The sequence below is a fragment of the Erythrolamprus reginae genome, chromosome 8, assembly GCF_031021105.1.
Source record: "Erythrolamprus reginae isolate rEryReg1 chromosome 8, rEryReg1.hap1, whole genome shotgun sequence".
In the NCBI taxonomy this organism is placed as follows: Eukaryota; Metazoa; Chordata; class Lepidosauria; order Squamata; family Dipsadidae; genus Erythrolamprus; species Erythrolamprus reginae.
In genome coordinates, this window is record NC_091957.1 from 12,180,467 (window position 1) to 12,200,204 (window position 19,738).

The following is a 19,738-nucleotide window of genomic DNA, read 5'->3' on the forward strand; positions in this document are numbered from 1 at the left end:
TTCATTGTTACTCTCTCAGAATAAAGGTTTTTTAAAGCCCTTAACCAGGGGATAAAGCAATGTGCTGAAGCTGACTAAACTAAGGACGCCAGCCAGATGAATACCTGGTAAGCAGATTCTTTTCCCTATTTTCCTCCCCAAAAACTAAGGTGCGTCTTATACTCCAAAAAATACGGTACATCACGTCAATTTTGGGGCTCAACTGCAGTGGTTAAAATTGAGGATTACCTGCATTGAGCAATGGCTGGGCCACCTCACGGAAGCACCTTAAGAATACTCGTGAGACGCAGAAGTGCCGGCGTGGGTCAAAAATGGGACTCGCCAGAGCTGCCGGAACCTGCCCCATCATCCTTGGCCACAGAAGGGCCCTCAAGGACCCTCATGCACCACTAGAAACCAGGGAGGTGTTAGCGTGCAAAGTTTACACCAACTTTACACCGGCACAAGTCCGTCTGGTCTGGTTGCCCGTTTGCTCCCGAGCACTCGGGAGGGGGTAGCCCTACGAAAATGGGGGAGGGAGGGAGAATGGCCTGTCCTGGAAGGGAGGGGTGAGGGGGGGGGGAAGGACATCCCAATCAAAGTCCGTTTGAGCCGAGAGGACCAGCTGTTGCTGGCCAGGGCTCCTTGACCTGTGCCCTCTCCTCCGGCCACAAATGTGAAGGGGGGACGGCCAATTGTTGACCGGAGGCATTGTCTCAGCTTTTGAAAGGAATAAATAATTTAGCACGCTGAGCTGATTACCTTTTGGGGGGGGAGGAAGGGGGGCTCTTTGGGGCTGCAATCATGCCCTGGGGTAACTTTAAAGGGTCTCCCACCCCCCCTTTTATAGCCTAATTGGGTGCCATAACATAAATCAATTATTTCTCCTGTTTTTTTAGAAACAATGGATGCTATTCTTCTGGATTCCTTTTTTTTTTTAGTTTTACAGCTGTACAACCAATGCAAGGAGGGGAGGAGAAAAGTCCCGGCTACCATTTGCGGGCTTGGGGGGGGGCGAGGGGGGGGGACACAGCAGGGGAGGAGGGGAGGAAAAAGGTTGCCCCAGTTTGACCTTCTCCTGACCCTTGATTGGCCTTGCCCCTGTTATCCTCATCAAAATGGGGTTGGGGGGGAGGGGGGTCCTCCGCTACCCCTAGAAATGAACTTCGCCTGAACCTGCAGGAGAGGAGTTGACTTTGAAGGCCCCCCAGGTGAGACCAAGACGCGGCCAACTTCTCAACTCACGGAAAAGAGGGCTGAGATATATCTTCCTTTATTGGGGGGGGGGGGGGATGTTGAAAGACTACAACTCCCAGCTTCTCCAGGTCCCAAGCAATGCCGGCTGGCAGGCCTTAGGGGAGGAGCCTTCTTTGTGGTGGCTCCTTTGGAATCAACTCCCCACCCCCACACGGAGATTCGCACTGCTCCCACTCTCCTGGCCTTTCGGAAGTTACTGAAGACACATCTTTGCCGGCAGGCATGGGGCCACTGAGCATAGATATTCTGCTCTATCCCACATTATAACTGAGATGTGAATGTGATTGAATGGTTTTAAGACATGGATTTTCATGGGTTGATTACATTTGGACTTTAGTATGTTTAACGGACTTCAGATTTTAAACTGGTTCAGTTTTAACTTCGATTTCTACTATGCTGTGTTTAGGTATTTACATTTATTTTGTAAGCCGCCCTGGAAAAGGGCGGCCTAGAAATCGAAATAATCCCAGCGACCGATTAGGTCCCACAGAGTGGGCCTTCTCCGGGTCCCGTCAACTAAACAATGTCGGTTGGCGGGCCCCAGGGGAAGAGCCTTCTCTGTGGCGGCCCCGGCTCTCTGGAACCAACTCCCCCCGGAGATTAGAACTGCCCCTACTCTCCCTGCCTTCCGTAAAGTTCTTAAAACCCACCTTTGTCGTCAGGCATGGGGGAACTGAAACACCTCCCCCCGGCCACGTACAATTTATGTATGGTATGTTTGTGTGTGTGCTTGTTAATATAGTGGGGTTCTTTTTAAAACTATTTTAAATACTTAAATTTATTGAATCTATTTGGATTTGTACGATTGTTTATATTTTTGTTGTGAGCCGCCCCGAGTTCGCGGAGAGGGGCGGCATACAAATCTAAATAATAAATAAATAAATAAATAAACAAACAAACAATAAATACCGTATTTTTGGAGTGTAAGATGCACCTTTTTCCTCCCTAAAAGAGGCTGAAAATTCAGGTGCACCTTATGAATGCAGCTTACTTGAAGCTTTTTCCCCCCAGCCCTAACTAGGTGCTAACGATCTTGCCAGCTCTTATTTTGCAGGTTCTTCCATTGTTACTGTCTGCAAAGAATGTTTCCCAAGCCCTAAGTCTTTGCAGAGGTTTTTTTCATTATTCTAACTTGCTCCAAGTAAGTTTCTTTCCAGCCCTAACCAGGTGCTAATAATTTTCTGAGCTCTTACTGGCTTGCAAGCTCTTTCACTGTTGCTCTCTGTGAATAATGTTTTCCAAACCCTGTCTTTGCAGAGTTATTTTCATTACTCTAACTTGCTCCAAGTAAGTTTCTTTCCAGCCCTAACCAGGGGCTAATAATTTTCTCAGCTCTTACTGACTTGCAAGCTCTTTCACTGTTGCTCTCTGTGAATAATGTTTTCCAAACCCTGTCTTTGCAGAGGTTTTTTTCATTATTCTAACTTGCTCCAAGTAAGTTTCTTTCCAGCCCTAACCAGGTGCTAATAATTTTCTCAGCTCTTACTGGCTTGCAAGCTCTTTCACTGTTACTCTCTGTGAATAATGTTTTCCAAACCCTGTCTTTGCAGAGGTTTTTTTCATTATTCTAACTTGCTCCAAGTAAGTTTCTTTCCAGCCCTAACCAGGTGCTAATAATTTTCTGAGCTGTTACTGGCTTGCAAGCTCTTTCACTGTTGCTCTCTGTGAATAATGTTTTCCAAACTCTGTCTTTGCAGAGTTATTTTCATTACTCTAACTTGCTCCAAGTAAGTTTCTTTCCAGCCCTAACCAGGTGCTAATAATTTTCTCAGCTCTTATTGGCTTGCAAGCTCTTTCACTGTTACTCTCTGTGAATAATGTTTTACAAACCCTGTCTTTGCAGGGGGGTTTTTTTCATTGCTCTAACTTGTTCCAAATGTTTCTTTCCAGCCCCAACCAGGTGCTAACCATGTCCCCAGCTCTTACTGGCTTGCAAGCTCTTTCATTGTTCCTCTCTCAAAATAAGGTTTTTTTAAAGCCCTAACCAAGGGATAAAATAATGTGCTGAAGCTGACCACACTAAGGATGCTAGCCAGATGAATATCTGGTAGGCAGATTCTTTTCCCTACCTATTTTCCTCCCCCTCAAAATAAGGTGTGTCTTATACTCCGAAAAATACAGTAGATAAAATGGATGGATGGATGGATGGATGGAAGGAAGGAGGGATGGGATGGATGAATTGGAAGGAAGGAAGGAAGGAAGGATGGGATGGATGGAAGGAAGGAAGGAAGGGATGGATGGAAGGAAGGAAGGAAGGGGTGGATGGGAGGGAGGGATGGATAGATGGATGTATGGAAGGAAGAATGGAAGGAAGGAAGGAAGGATGGATGGAAGAATGGAAGGAAGGATGGATGGATGGATGGATGGATGGATGGATGGACGGACAGACAGACAGACAGACAAATAAATCTCTAGCTGGAAGTCATCTGGGAGACACCATCCCCCAAGTAGCACCATGGCGTCAGGCTGCAGGGAATATACAGTGGTGAAATTTACTTACCTTCCCTAAGAGATTCAGAAGCACGGGCTTTTTCACCCTCTGCCCATGCGCAGAAAACTTTGCGTGGGCACAGAGGGTTAAAAAAGAGAAAACAGTGATATCCGGGCAGGTAGACAGAGCCTCGCACTGCCACCGGCTTTCCAAACCACCGCCAGCCGCCTGAACTGGTAGCATTTCACCCCTGGACTGTCGGTTTTAAAAAACGGTGTCCATCCTTTATGGAAGGGGGTCTCGAAGCTTGGCAACTTTTAAGACTTGTGGATTTCAGACTCCCAGGGAGTCTTAAAGTTGCCAAGGTTGGAGAGTCCTTGCTTTATGGAGCAAAGAGAAATGAGCAACCAGCTGTTGTGGTTAGCTCTGGCCCAGCTCCTGCCCCAAGGACTGTGGATGTGGGGGAGACATCCACATGTTGCAGACCTGTTTTGCCCCCAGTGGAATCTGATGATGAAGGCTCCTCTGACCAAGAAGACATGAGTGACAGGGAGGAGGAGAGTGTGGCAGACAGCTCAGGAGATCAATTATCTAGCTCCTCCTTGGATTCGGAACAAGAGTTAATGATACAGCCACGCATGCGGAGAGCGATGCATAGGCAACAACAACTGAGAGATTATTTAAAGAAAATGAGGCCACCTGTGGATGGGTGGGGCTGTGGTAAGTAGTGAGGCTGCTATAAAGAGCAGCGTGTGGGTTTGGCCATTGTGGAGGATTATCTGATCGTTGTGTTTCGTGCCTGCTTTACTGACTTTGACCTTTTGTGTGCTGATTTTTCCCCGCTTGGAAACTAAACCAGGGCAAAGTGTGTTTCACTTTGTGAAAGAAGACTGTGAATTGCCTCACAGCTGCAAGCTAAGTATCACAGAACTGATAAGGGACTTGTACAAATCACCAGTTTGTTTGGAGACGAGGGTTCTTTGCTATACCAAAAGAGGGCTTGGTTTAAGTGACTTTTCATTATAAAGAACATTGTTTTGAATTTTCAAACGTGTGTGTGTGTGTGTCTGAAATTTGTACCTGTGAATTTGTGAGAGGAGTCTACCAGAGAGCCCGACAGAACACCAGTCACGGGAAGAAAGAGAGAGGGAGGGGTCTCATTTTGTTAAAATTCATCTTTCAAAGAGGGGGAAAAAATATCTTCACACCTACCGAAGGGCGGGTCATGTTCGGCTGAAGGCTCTTGAGGAAACCCTGAAAAGAGAAAAGGGACAGCCTTTTTGGAAAAATATACATTTTTTTTTATTGTTTACGTTTGTTGGCGCTTAATAAACATTGTGTTGTTAGGATGGTTAATTTACTTAATAAAGATTCCATTCTTAATCTCCATCCCTTTTCCCCAATCGCTCGTAAAAATAAATCCCACACTTGATAATGTTGTGTCTTCTTTCTGTTCAAGGTGAGTCTATCCATTTCTGCCCAATCTTCCTAATTATCTCATCGTTTTCCAGTGTTTCTTCCTTTCCCCCCAATATTGTGCGAATATAATCCTTGCTGCTTTTAGGACACGTAATATATAAATATATACTGTGCTTATCAAGTTTCTCTGGTACTCTGCCTAATAAAAACAGTTCAGGTTTAAAAATTTATGTTTCCCTATCATCTTTTCTTTTTAAAAAAATGATTTTTATTAGTGTATAATTTTTTTAAAAAAAATGCAAACAAAAAAGGCATTATACAAAAACGAACCAAAAACACAAACAAAACATACAGTATATAGATACATTAAAACCTTTAAGGTTATTTTTTGATACATACAGTATAGTGACTCTTATTTTAGGCTTATTTTAGGCTTATTTTAGGCTTATTATTTATTATTCCAACTATTTCTACTATCATTGCAGTTTCTATACCTCTAAGGAACTTAAATATAACACCTGTAATTAATATACAGTGTTCCCTCGATTTTCGCGGGTTCGAACTTCGCGAAAAGTCTATACCACGTTTTTTCAAAAATATTAATTAAAAAATACTTTGTGGGTTTTTCCCCTATACTGTACCACGGTTTTTCCCACCCGATGACGTCATATGTCATCGCCAAACTTTCGTCTGCTTTTAATAAATATTTTTTTTAATAAACTTTAGTAAATAAACATGGTGAGTAATAATCTAAATGGTTGCTAAGGGAATGGGAAATTGCAATTTAGGGTTTTAAAGTGTTAAGGGAAGGCTTGTGATACTGTTCATAGCCAAAAATAGTGTATTTACTTCCGCATCTCTACTTTGCAGAAATTTGACTTTCGCGGGCGGTCTCGGAATGCATCCGCCGCGAAAAGCGAGGGAACACTGTATATGTTTCTAAATATTGATATAATACACTATTATGTTCATTTGTCTTTGTAATCCTAGTACTGATATTACTGCTAGTGTTTATCATATTATCTTATTTTCGTCTGTCAAGCTATCCCATCATCTTTTCTACCCACCTACATGGGTTTTTTTTTGCTTTAGCACAAGTCCACCACATATGATAAAATGTGCCTGTATATATTTTTTTTGGTTACATTCTCCAACACTGGCTAGACATATTTTTAAACATTTTGGTTAACCTAGCAGGTTAGATTACTTTATAGCCTTATTGCTATTTAACGCTGGCATTAAAAGGGGGTGGCACAGAACATAAGAACATAAGAAGAGCCATGCTGAATCAGGCCAAAGCCCATTGAGTCCAGCATTATGTCATACAGTGGCCCCCCAATTGTCCATGGGGACCCTCCCTTTCCCTTGACCCCCAACAAATAGTACTCAAGGGAATCCTGCCTGCCTCAACCAACATAGAGGCGGCACATGGACATCCGTTTCAATAACCACTGATACACTTGGCATCCATGCATCTGTCTAATCCTGCCTTGAAGCTATCAAGGCTGACAGCTGTCACAACCTCCTCTGGAAGTGAATTCCATCAACCAAGGACCCTCTGGGTGAAGAAGTATTTCCTTTTATTTGTCCTCACTTTCTTACCTATGAGCTTTAGGGAGGGCCCCCTCGTCCTAGCATTGTGTGATAGAGAAAAGAATTTTTCCCTATCCACCTTTTCTATCCCATGCATGATTTTATACACTTCGATCAAGTCCCCTCTTAAACAAAATGAAGATGATGATATGAGACTATGTAAACATATGAAATACTGTATATTGACAAATAACGAAAGAGCAGGTAGAGTGCAGTACTGCAGGCCACTGAAGCTGACTGTAGATCTGCAGGTCAGCGGTTCAAATCTCATCACCAGCTCAAGGTTGACTCAGCCTTCCATCCTTCCGAGGTGGGTAAAATGAGGACCCGGATTGTGGGGGCAATAGGCTGGCTCTGTTAAAAAGTGCTATTGCTAACATGTTGTAAGCCGCCCTGTGTCTAAGGAGAAGGACAGCATTAAAAAAAATTGAATAAATAAATTAAAAAACAATGTTTGAAATTGGGTGTGGAGCTATATGAATATACAGTGATCCCCCGATTATCGCGAGGGTTCCGTTCCAAGACCCCTCGCGATAATCGATATTTCGGGATGTAGTGGTGCGGAAGTAAAAACACCATCTGCGCATGCGCGCCCCTTTTTCCATGGCCGCACATGCGCAGATGGTGGAGTTTGCGTGTGGGCGGCGGGGAAGACCCGGGGAAGACCCAGGGAAGGTTCCTTCGGCCGCGCAACAGCTGATCTGCTCCGCAGCGCGGCGGCAGCAAGGAGCCGAAGATGGGGTTTCCCCATTGCCCAGGCAAAGGGGAAACCCCAAGATCGCTTGCCGCTTGCCCGTTCGCCCGCCCGCCCGGCTGCTCGCTTGCCGCTCACTTGCCGCTTGCTTGCAGCGCGGCAGCAGCGAGGAGCCGAAGATGGGGTTTCCCCGTTGCCAAGCAACGGGGAAACCCCATCTTCGGCTCCTCGCTGCTGCCGCGCTGCCGAGCAGATCAGCTGGTGGGCGGCCGAAGGAACCTTCCGTGGGTCTTCCTGCCGCCCAGGCAAAGGGGAAACCCCAAGATCGCTTGCCGCTTGCCGCTTGCCCGTCACCCGCTCGCCCGGCCGCTCACTTGCCGCTTGCCGCTTGCCCGTTCGCCCGCCCGCCCGGCTGCTCGCTTGCCGCTTGCCCGTTCGCCCGCCCGCCCGCTTGCCGCTCGAGAGCAAGAGGGGGAGAGATAGAGAAAGAGAGAGAAGGAAAGAAAGAGATGAGAGAGGGAGGAAGAGAGTGTGAGAGAGGAAGAAGCAAGATAGAGAAAGAGAGAGAGAAAGAGAGATGAGAAAGGAAGGGAGTGACGTCATCGGGTGGAAAAATCGCGATATAGCCTTTCGCAATGATCGGGATCGCGAAACTCGGGGGATCACTGTAATACGATGTTTTTGAATAAAAAACAATTGAAAAAGTTACCAAAAGTTGGACATCCCTGTTCTAGAAGGTACCACACGCATGGAAATCCTCCGTTTCTATTAACCCGTGACCAACCTTTGGACAAACTATCCAAAATTAGACAAAAGTGATCTTCCTTTGGGTAACAGCCCACCCACCAACCCACGACCCATCACCAGAGGGACGTTGAGATAGGCTTAAAAGATTTGCCACGCATACGACAATATCTCCGAAAATCTGCCTACGTATTCCGAGTTAAGAGGAACTTAAATCAACGAAAGGAGCACGGGAAAGGAAGCAAAGATTGCGCCGTTTTTACTCCTCGAGATACGACAAGGTTTGTTCAGCGATGGTTCAAAGTGAGGTGGACAGTGCTGAAGGCAGAAGAACAACAACAACAACAACAACAACAACAACAACAATAATAATAATAATAATTTATTGGATTTGTATGCCGCCCCTCTCCGTAGACTCGAAACTTAGGACAGGTCCTTGAAGCTCGGTAAAGACTTTCTGATGGCGAACCTGTAGCACATCTGCTGGCTCCAATGTGCATGTGTGTGCCAGCCAGCTGATTTTTGACTCACACAGAGGCTCTGGGAGGGTGTTTTTGGCTCCCAGAGAGCCTCCAGGGGGATGGGGGAAGGCGTTTTTACCTTCTGCCAGCTTCAGGGAAGCCTTTGGAGCCTGGGGAGGGCAAAACATGAGCCTACTGGGCCCACCAGAAGTTGGGATACAGGTTGTTTCCGGCCTACAGAGGGCAGGGGAAATCGTTTTCAATCTCTTCAGGCATTGAATTATGGGTGTGGGCACTTACGCATGCGCGACCGCACACACGCTCTTTCAGCAACTGAGGAAAAAAAGGTTCGCCATCTCTGGTTTAAGAAACATAGAAACATAGAAGACTGACGGCAGAAAAAGACCTCATGGTCCATCTAGTCTGCCCTTATACTATTTCCTGTATTTTATCTTAGGATGGATCTATGTTAATCCCAGGCATGTTTAAATTCAGTTACTGTGGATTTACCAACCACGTCTGCTGGAAGTTTGTTCCAAGCATCTACTACTCTTTCAGTGAAATAATATTTTCTCGTGTTGCTTTTGATCTTTCCCCCAACTAACTTCAGATTGTGTCCCCTTGTTCTTGTGTTCACTTTCCTATTAAAAACACTTCCCTCCTGGACCTTATTTAACCCTTTCACATATTTAAATATTTCGATCATGTCCCCCCCTTTTCCTTCTGTCCTCCAGACTATACAGATTGAGTTCATGAAGTCTTTCCTGATACGTTTTATGCTTAAGACCTTCCACCATTCTTGTAGCCCGTTTAAGGTAATGAAGGAATAATCTGAGAGAAACTGGTTTGGGGCTGTTCAGCCTAGGCCACGTTAAGGCCTGTGGACTTCAACTTCCAGAATTCCATGCTGCCTGAGGGATTCTGGGAGTTGAAGTTCACGGGTCTTAAGGTGGCCTAAGGTTGAACACCCTATATAGCTGCGGTGGTAAACCGGTGGCATGCAGAGCCATATCGGAGGGCAAATGGGACTTTGTCCTGTGTCATCTTCAGTGCCCATGCAGGCGCTGGCCGGCTGATTTTCAGCCTTGGGAAAGGCCGTTTCACCTTCTGGACGCTTCAGGGAAGCTTTCCTGAAGCCCCGGAGGTGAAAAAAATCTCCCAACGGACAAACCGGAAGTTCGGAAAAACGTACTTCCGGTTTGCTTCCTTGAGTTTCGTAAACTACTCAAGACCCACCTATACCGCCAAGCATGGGGGAGATGAGACACCTTTTCCCGCAGGCTTTATATATTTTATGTTCGGTATGTATGTGTTGTTTGGTTTTTAAATATGATAGGGTTTTATATGCTTCTTTTTTAATATAAGATTTGTTTCGCTATAATATTGTTTTTTATTATTTTTGTGAGCCGCCCCGAGTCTTCGGAGAGGGGCGGCATACAAATCTAATAAATAATAATAATAATAATAATAATAATAATAATAATAATAATAATATAATAAAGCTCCAACCAGGGCTTAGAAGGTGCTCTCGATAGGCCTGTGATGGCGAACCTTTTTTCCCTCGGGTGCCAACACCCATAATTCCCAACCCACAGAGATGGCCTTTTCCGGGTCCCGTTGACTAAACAATGTCATCTGGGGGGCCCCAGGGGAAGAGCCTTCTCTGTGGCAGCCCCAGCCCTCTGGAATCAACTCCCCCCGGAGATCAGAACTGCCCCCACCCTCCTCACCTTTCGTAAGCTACTGAAGACCCACCTTTGTCGCCAGGCATGCGGAAATTGAGATACCTATGGGCTTATATTATTTATGTATTGTATGATTGTGTTGCATGGTTTTAATGACGGGTTTTTAGATGTCTTTTAAATATATTAGGTTTGTTACACTGTTGTTATTGTTGTGAGCCGCCCCGAGTCTCCGGAGAGGTACGGCATACAAATCTAATAAATTATTATTATTATTATTATTATTATTATTATTATTATTATTATTATTATTATTGCTGTTGGGCTGTTTCCTGAAGATTCCTGAAGCCCCGGAGTGCAAAAAACAGCACAACGGGCAAATCGGAAGTATGTTTTCTCGTACTTCCGGTTTGCCTGTTTGGGCATTTTTTTCACGTACCAGGCTTCAGTAAGACCTACGCACATGCGCATGGGGGGTGGGGATTGAACATATGTGGGGGCGGGAGGGAAGGGGTGTGGGCATGTGCACGCATGCTACCACACCTACACGCACCCTTTTGGCACATGAACCAAAAACCGTTTGCCATCGCTGCTATATAAGCCCCTAACCCAGCCCTTCCAAAACTGTCTCCTTCCTTCAGTGTTGCCCAAGGAATTCTGGGAGTTGAAGTCCACGGGTGGCCAATGACATCCCCCCCAAGATAGTCACTAACCTGGTCCTCCACAAACTTTTTCCTTCCTCTGATATTGCCCAGGGAGTTCTGGGCAATATCAGAGTTCTGAGTTGAAGTCCACGGGTCTTAAAAGTAGCCAAGGTCTTACTTGGCTCCAGATTATATCCTAAAATCACACTGTATCCCAAAAGATCCCTGGATCTTACTTAACTTATCTGAAGGAGATGAAAAGACACGAAAGGTTCGAGAAAGTCAGCAATGGTTTAAAAAAAAATTGCAGCCAAACTGGTCAGGAATCAGGGCACCAACTTTGGAGAAAACGACACACAACCTATCTATTTTTTTTTTTTTTACCTTTCCCCGAGAGAGATTTCAAGGAGGTGCAGTTAATCAAACATGCAGCAGTAATCCCTGGGGAGATTACACAAACTTTACAACCACAGGGGAACGTGATGGTTAAGCAGTCAAACCAGGCCTAAACCGGATTGGGAAGGAATTTCCTTTGGTTTGGGGGAGGGGGGAAGGAAGGAAGGAGAGAGAAGTCGGGAGGGAGGGGAGAGGACGGAAAAGAAAGAAGGAAGGAAGGAAGGAAAGAAAGAGGGAAAGAAAGGAGGGAGGGAAAGAAATAAGAAAGAGAGGGAGGGAGGGAGGAAGAAAGAAAAAGGAAGGAAGAGAAAGGAGATAGAGAAGGAAGGAGAGAAGAAGGGAGGGAAAGATAAGGGAGGGAAGGAAAGAGAGAGAGAGACAGGAGGGAGAGAAAGAAAGGAAGGGAGAAAAAGTTAGGGAGAGAAAGAAAGAGAAAGAAAGAAAGAAAGAAAGAAAGAAAGAAAGGAGAGTAAGAGAGAAAGAAAGAAATCTTTCAAATAGAGAAGTGGTAACAGCTTCTCCCTTCATCCAGCTGTTCACGCCTGCTTTGGAACCCGGTGCAGCTCCAGTGGCTACTCCTGCACGTAGGCAGCAAAGACAGCCTGATTGAATCATCCCTACTATCTCTACTTCTTTATGAAGCGGCCACTGAAGAGTGACAGGGAGGGGGGGGAGAAGGGGGAGGTGTCAGGCCTGCAGGCTCAGCCTGGAGAAAGTAGGGACAGAGAGAGAAAAAAGGGGGGGGGAACCACCCTGCACCTCGTTCCCACCAAGCTCCCCGAAAGCCAGGAAGCGCCAGGAAGCGGCGATTCACCCTTTAGGGCAAGCCTGGGCTTTTATATTTTTGGGTGCAAAGGATCGGAAGGGAACTCCTCCAACCCAAAAAGCCCGGCCGAGCCACCCACGTGGCAGAAGGGCGAGAGGGCAAGAACAGAAGCTCCAGAGCCTGCCGGCCTTCCCACCCACCCCGAGATAACCGGAACGCAGGCAAGCTCAGGTTCATTTTGGAGAGCCTTAGGGCTCAAGTGCCGAACGGCGTGCCTATGCGCTCCTCTCTAGCTTCCAGTTTGCCCAGTGGGGTTTCTGATGCAGCCGCCAAGGGCCAAACCACGAGACTCGGCTCTGCGGGGCGGGTGGCGCAACTGGGAAGGGCAGTGGCTTGGGGCCTAGCCCGGCCTCCCCGCCCCAAACCACGGGGCAGGGGGATCTTACGAAAGCGCTCGCACCAGAAGTGTGGCTGGTGGTCCCGATTCTCTTGGGAGGGAAAAGGCCAAGCTGTCGAAACTTTCCCGGGAGCCAGGGAAAGTTCCCCTGGGTGCGAAATCGCTTTCGCGTTTGCGCACCGACGGCTCCGACGTGGGGGAGAAAAGAGGGAATAGAGCAAAAAAAACCAAGAAAGTTCCCGACACCCATCACTCATCATCGCAGGTGGCCAGAGTTCTGCTTGGCTGACAGTGCAGAGCTGTCATCTGAGCTTACGGCCAACTGCCCCCTGCCTCGGCGTCCTTTCTTGGACGGTGACACCGAAACCCTGTGAAATAGTGAGCAACCCCCCAGGAGCAGGCACGGTGAAAGGAGAAAAAGAGATACGATACTGAAACGGGATGGGTGGGTGTGGAAAGGAGAAGGGCCCCTGCCGCCAACAAGCATATGGTGGTAGCAAGATCCTGTGCATCTCCTAGCTCTGCATCCTATGGGTGGGTGGGTGGGGGTGGGCTAGATAAGGTTACAACCTCTACAGCACAGTCCTTTAATGGTATCAGGTCTTCTGCTTGAGCACCTAACTTACTTACTTCTTTCTTTCCTTCCTTCCTTCCTGTAATGATATTGGGTCTCCTGCTTGAGCAGAGGGTTTGACTAGAAGACCTTCAATGTCCCTTCCAACTCCTTCCTTCCTTCCTTCCTTCCTTCCTTCCTTCCTTGAAGACCTTCAATGTCCCTTCCAACTCCTTCCTTCCCTCCCTTCCTCCCTCCCTGTAATGATATTGGGTCTCCTGCTTGAGCAGAGGGTTTGACTAGAAGACCTTCAATGTCCCTTCTAACTCCTTCCTTTCTTTCTTCCTTCCTTCCTTCCTTCCTTGAAGACCTTCAATGTCCCTTCCAACTTTTTCCTTCCTTCCTTCCTTCCTCCCTTCCTCCCTCCCTCCCTGTAATGATATTGGGTCTCCTGCTTGAGCAGAGGGTTTGACTAGAAGACCTTCAATGTCCCTTCTAACTCCTTCCTTTCTTCCTTCCTTCCTTCCTTGAAGACCTTCAATGTCCCTTCCAACTTTTTCCTTCCTTCCTTCCTTCCTCCCTTCCCTCCCTCCCTCCCTCCCTGTAATGATATTGGGTCTCCTGCTTGAGCAGAGGGTTAGACTAGAAGACCTTCAATGTCCCTTCCAACTTTTTCCTTCCTTCCTTCCTTCCTTCCTTCCTCCCTCCCTCCCTCCCTCCCTCCCTCCCTCCCTGCCTGTAATATCAGGTCTTCTGCTTGAACCGGGGGGGGCTGGACTAGAAGATCTCCGAGGTCCCTTCCAGCTCTATTCTGATTAAAAGACCACTGAACTAACCACCGTGCTACCAACTAAGTGGCCGTCTCAGGGTCCCCCCCCCCCAAAAAAAGATTGGTGAAGACTTATGACCTTCTAACCCAACTGATCGGAGGAAGACCAAAAATTTCGCTTCTTCTCATGACTTTCAGTAGAAAGACATCCCCAAATTGGGTTGAAAATGGGGCCACCTTGAGCCCAAGAAGACCACCCCAAATTCAGGGCCTCCCCTTGAAACATGGGTCGACTTGTAACCCAGCTTGACTTATTTCTAATCAGCAATCCCTTGTCCACCTTCTGGCTCTCCCACTGCCCATTCTCCCCCCAGCCAGCAGTTTTCAAGGCTGTCCCCAGGGTTTTTTGCAAAACTGGCAATTAGGAATTTGCTCTTTGTTCTGGCTGCGCAAGGCCTAATCTTTAGGTATGTCTTCCTTATCCTGGGATCTGGCACAAATCAACGCAGGTCCAGAAGCCACCTTGGGATATTGGAACTATTCTACCATCTATGGGGGAGTTGACCCACATCAAGTAACCCAGGAGAGACGCAACTTTGAACCAAGGAGAAATTTCCCTGACTGTAAGAACAAACAACCAGAGGAACGGCTTGCCACCAGAAGTTGTGAATGCTCCAACACTGGAGATTTTTAAGAAACATAGAAACATAGAAAACTGACGGCAGAAAAAGACCTCATGACCCATCTAGTCTGCCCTTATACCATTTTTTGTATTTTATCTTAGGATGGATCTATGTTTATCCCAGGCATGTTTAAATTCAGTTCCTGTGGATTGACAAACCACGTCTGCTGGAAGTTTGTTCCAAGCATCTACAACTCTTGCAGTAAAATAATATTTTCTCACGTTGCTTCTGATCTTTCCCCCAGCTAACTTCAGATTGTGTCCCCTTGTTCTCGTGTTCACTTTCCTATTAAAAACACTTCCCTCCTGGACCCTTTAACATATTTAAATGTTTTGATCATGTCCCCCCTTTCCCTTCTGTCCTCCAGACTAGACAGATTGAGTATAGTCTGTGGACGGCTATTTGTCCGGAATGGTATAAGGCAGTGATGGCAGCCCTTTTTTTTTTTGCTTGGGTGCCAAAAGGAAGTGCGCCTATAATGCAATGCTCTCCCCTGTGCATGTACACACAACACACACACACCCCTGGTGCATGCACAGATAACTCAGTGAAGCCTCCAGACTCCCAATAGGCCTGTTAGGACCTTTTTGCCCTCCCCAAGCTTCGAGAAAGCCTCCGGAGCCTGTGGATGCCTCCTGAAGCCTGGAGAAGGAGGAAAAATGCCTAAAGCCTGGAGAAGAAAGAAAAAGGCCTAATGGGCCTACTGGAAGTTCGTAAATGAGGGTTTCCGAACTTCCAGTAGGCCCGTTAGGCCTTTTTCCTTCTTCTCCACGCTTTAGGCCTTTTTCCTCCTTCTCCAGGCTTCAGGAGGCATCCACAGGCTCCGGAGGCTCATTTCCGAACTTCCGGTACGCCCGTTGGGCCTGTTTTTCACCATTACAGGCTCCAAAGGCTTTCCTGAAGCTTGTGGATGGTGGAAAAACAGTCCAATCGGAAGTTTGTTTCCAAATTTCCGGTAGGCGCGTTGGGTCTGTTTTTCACCATCCGCAGGCTCTGGAGACTTTCCTGAAGCCTAGGGAGGTCGAAAACAGCCTCCTTCCGCCCTACAGAATGCCAAAAATCAGCTTCCCAGCATGCACATGCTTGCTGGAGCTGACATAGGGCAAGGCCTCGCATGCCCTCAGAGATGGCCATATGTACCACCTGTGGCACGTGTACCACAGGTTCACCATCACAGGTATAAGGTCTCCTGCTTGAACCGGGGGTTGGACTAGCAGACCGCCATTATTCCGTAATTCTGCTAGTCCCTGAAGGAAACATCCTCGTGGGAGAAGTCTTTTTCAACCCATATTAATATTAGTACAATCAGGCAACACCTCAGTGGTTCTAACCAAGGAGCAACTGACTGGGAATTGCAGGGGACTGAAACAGTTCCAGATCTTGAGGAAATGAAGAGGCCAATGAAGGACGCAACTGGAAAAATAGTCATTTGTCCAGAATGGTCCGGGCTGCAGGATGCCAGAAATCAGACCGCCCAAACAAAGCCCCATCTGCAGACTGCAGGTAGCACACAAAACCACGTCCCCTCTGGAACCAGTCCTTGGTGCCCAAAGGTTTGGGGGCCACTGATCTAGAATCTCCTGCTAAAGAAGGAAGAAAGAAAGGAAGAAAGGAAGGGAGGGAGTGGGAAAGAGAGAGGGAGAGAGAAAAAGAGAGCGGGAGGGGAGGAAAATAATTAAGGAAGGAAGGAAGGGAGGGAGGAAGGAAGGGAAAAGGAGGCAGGGAGAGGGGAAAGAGAGAGAGAAAGAAAGAAAGAGAAAGAAAGAAAGAAAGAAAAGAAAGAAAGGAAAGAAAGAGGGAAGGAAGGAGGGAGGGAGAGAAGGAAGGAACGAAAGAGAGAAAGAAAGAGAGAGGCAGAGGAAGGAAGGAAGAAAGGAAGAAAGAAAGAGGGAGGGAAGGAAGGAAGGAAAAAAGGAGGAAGGAACGAAAGAGAGAAAGAGAGAGGCAGAGGAAGAAAGGAAGGAAGGAAAGAAAAAGAAGGAAAGAAAGAAAGAAAGAAAGAAAGAAAGAAAGAAAGAAAGAAAGAAAGAAAGAGGGGAGGGATGGAAGGAAATAAAGAATCTAGGGCCTAGACTAGAGGCGCCTACTTGAGCAGAAAGTGGGACCGGGGTAGGGCTAGGCAAAGTTGGCTCCTCTATGACATGTGGACTTCAACTCCCAGAATTCCTGAGCCAATCATGCTAGCTCAGTCATCCTGGGAGGTGAAGTCCACATGTCCTAGAAGAGGCAGCTTTGCCGACCCCTGGACGAGGGGACCTTCTTCGAGGTTCCTTCCAGCTCTGTAATTCTAGGATATCATCCATTGCATGTTTTCTGCTGACGGCCGCTCCGCTGCAGAGTTTTGGCCAAAGGCTCATCTTGGCAACTTAAAGCCATAAATAGTTTTTGTGTCACGTCCACCATCGCCGTTTACGATGTTTGCAAAGGAGACCGACCGATGGGAGTGATAAGACCCTGTTTAGATAGCACAAAGCGAAAGAGGGGGACAGAATATTTTCTCAGGACTTTCTGCCTCGCTGGGTATGTCATTGTGACCTCTCCCCTGAGCAGAAGGCCTCTTCCAACCCACCTTTTGGGTGACCCCATAGCAGAGGCCTTCAAACGTGGCAACTTTTGTGGACTTCGACTCCCAGAATTCTCCAGCTGGAGAATTCTGGGAGTTGACATCCACAAGTCTTAAAAGTTGCCAAGTTTGGGGGACCCCCTGGGTTATCACGTAGACTGGTTGCAGCTGCACAACACGTTTTTAATGTTTCAGCACCAGACCTGATTGGAAGTGCCCATAGATAGAAGAAATTATATGTTTAATTTTAGCAACCTTTTACAGTTTTATTCCTGGGAGCGGCTGGAGAATTCTGGGAGTTGAAACATAGAAACATAAAAGATTGACGGCAGAAAAAAAGACCTCCTGGTCCATCTAGTCTGCCCTTATACTATTTCCTGTATTTTATCTTAGGATGGGTATGTGAAAAAATATTATTTTACTGAAAGAGTAGTAGATCCTTGGAACAAACTTCCAGCAGACATGGTAGATAAATCCACAGTAACTGAATCATGCCTGGGATAAACATATATCCATCCTAAGATAAAATACAGAAAATAGTATAAGGGCAGACTAGATGGACCAGGAGGTCTTTTTCTGCCGTCAGACTTCTATGTTTCTATGTTTATCCCAGGCGTGTTTAAATTCAGTGACTCTGGATTTACCAACCACGTCTGCTGGAAGTTTGTTCCAAGCATCTACTACTCTTTCAGTAAAATAATATTTTCTCATGTTGCCTTTGATCATTCCCCCAACTAACTTCAGATTGTGTCCCCTTGTTCTTGTGTTCACTTTCCTATTAAAAACACTTCCCTCCTGAACCTTATTTAACCCTTTAACATATTTAAATGTTTCGATCATGTCCCCCCTTTTCCTTCTGTCCTCCAGACTATTCAGATGGAGTTCATTAAGTCTTTCCTGATATGTTTAATTTTATCGACCGTTGACAGTTTTATTCTTGGGAGTAGCTGGAGAATTCTGGGATTTGGAAGCCGACAAAAGTCTTAAAAGTGGCCAAGTTTGAAAGACCTCTGCCCCACAGCTTCTGAGCCCCACCGAGGAGGCTTTCCCACATACACACATACACAGAGAGAGAAACACACACACATACTGCTCCCAGGCTATGGTACCCCCCCCCCTTGGGCAGCTTCCAACCGGTTATGATTATTACCCCCGATCCTTTTACAACAGGAACCCACAGGCGCTAAATCAGCTCGGATCTAGCTGCTGGTAGATCCCAGGAGTTGATTTGCAAAGAGAGAGAGAGAGAGAGATCAGCCAGGGTCCCTCTATTGTTCCGGAGGGACCCACCTTTAAAAGGCCCCGGTTAAAATGTAACCAGGGGAGGTAAAAAAACAATTAGTGGACTTGTGTTCGAAAGGGGTGAAAACCGAGTGTTGCAAAACAGGCAGCCCAAGCCATGTGCGAAAGGGAAACTTGGGGGGGGTCTCTCTCTCTCTCTTTAGCTCAAAGATTTCAAGACAGCGGTGCAGCTTCTTTTAATATTATTATTTTTTCTTTTTAAACTTTTGCTGGATGCTTCTTGGAGCACAGAAATGTTCTTCGTTGGGATGCCCTATGGCAGCGGTCCCCAAACTACGGCCCGTGGGCCGGATGCGGCCCGCTGAGGTCTTTTAACCGGCCCGCGGCAGCACACGAGATTTTACCGATCGATATAATAAGAGGGAGAAATAGAGAGGGAGAGAGAAATGAAGAGGAGAGATAGAAAGGGAGAAATAGAGGGGGGGAGAGAAAGTGTGAGAGATACAAAGAGGGAGAGTTAGAAAGAGAGTGAGTGAGAGAAAGAGAGAAGAGAGAGAGAAAGAAAGAAAGAGAAAGAGGGAGATATAGAGAGGGAGAGAGAAAGGAAGAGGGAGAGATGGAAAGAGAGAGAGAGAAAGAGAAAAATGAGAAAATGATGGAGGGAAGGAACGAGGGAGAGGAAAATGAAACAAATGAGAGAAAAGGAAGAGGGAAGAGAGAAGTGGAGAGGAAGGAGGGAGGGAGGGAAGGAAGGAAGGAAGGAGAAATGGAGTTTGTTGATTTAAGTTTAAGTTTACTTGTTAATAAAGAAGTATAAATTACTTAATTACTTAATTATTAATTAATTACTTATTACTTCTTTATTTTAAATATTGTATTTGTTCCCATTTTGTTTTTTACTTTAAGTAAGGTATGTGTAGTGTGCATAGGGATTTGTTCAGAGGGGTTTTTTATAGTCCGGCCCTCCAACAGTCTGAGGGGCAGTGAACTGGCCCCCTGTGTAAAAAGTTTGGGGACCCCTGCCCTGCTGCATGTTAAAATATAGATCATTTTAAATAGCTTCTCCTGCTCGTCCTCAGCAAACCGCTCCCTACGGGATGAGATTTGGGGAGGTTTGCTCTCTTTTTTGCTCCCACGGAAAGGATGGTGGGCCTTTGGTGGAAGGGGAACTAAACACCCCACAAGATTTTGAGAGACAAGACAATGAACAGAAGGGGTGAAAAACGCATCTGTAAATGCCAACGCCTTTTCAAACGAGAAATTAAAATCGGTTGCTCGCCTTCTGGGGAACCGAAGTGGAGATAGTTTCCCCCTTGCATTGCATAGACAAAAGCCACAATAATTCCACAAGTAAATAAATAAATCCCGTTAACAGCTCCATAAAATCATCCAGAGGTTCATTCGGAACGGAAGATGCTTCCCGGACGAGAAGCGAAACGTCTTCGAGACGGCAAAGGGAAAAACC

At 46.5% G+C, this 19,738-nt stretch overlaps 1 protein-coding gene across 3 annotated transcripts in view; it reads right to left on the reverse strand.

Moving 5' to 3' along the window:
* NR6A1 (nuclear receptor subfamily 6 group A member 1) overlaps positions 1-19,738 on the reverse strand; it is a 97,897-nt gene that overhangs the window by 71,158 nt on the left and 7,001 nt on the right. For all 3 annotated transcript variants that reach the window (XM_070758847.1, XM_070758846.1, XM_070758848.1), the window contains exon 2: positions 4,880-4,921. In XM_070758847.1, coding sequence (XP_070614948.1) covers positions 4,880-4,921 — 42 coding nt within the window. The remainder of the gene's footprint in view (positions 1-4,879; positions 4,922-19,738) is intronic.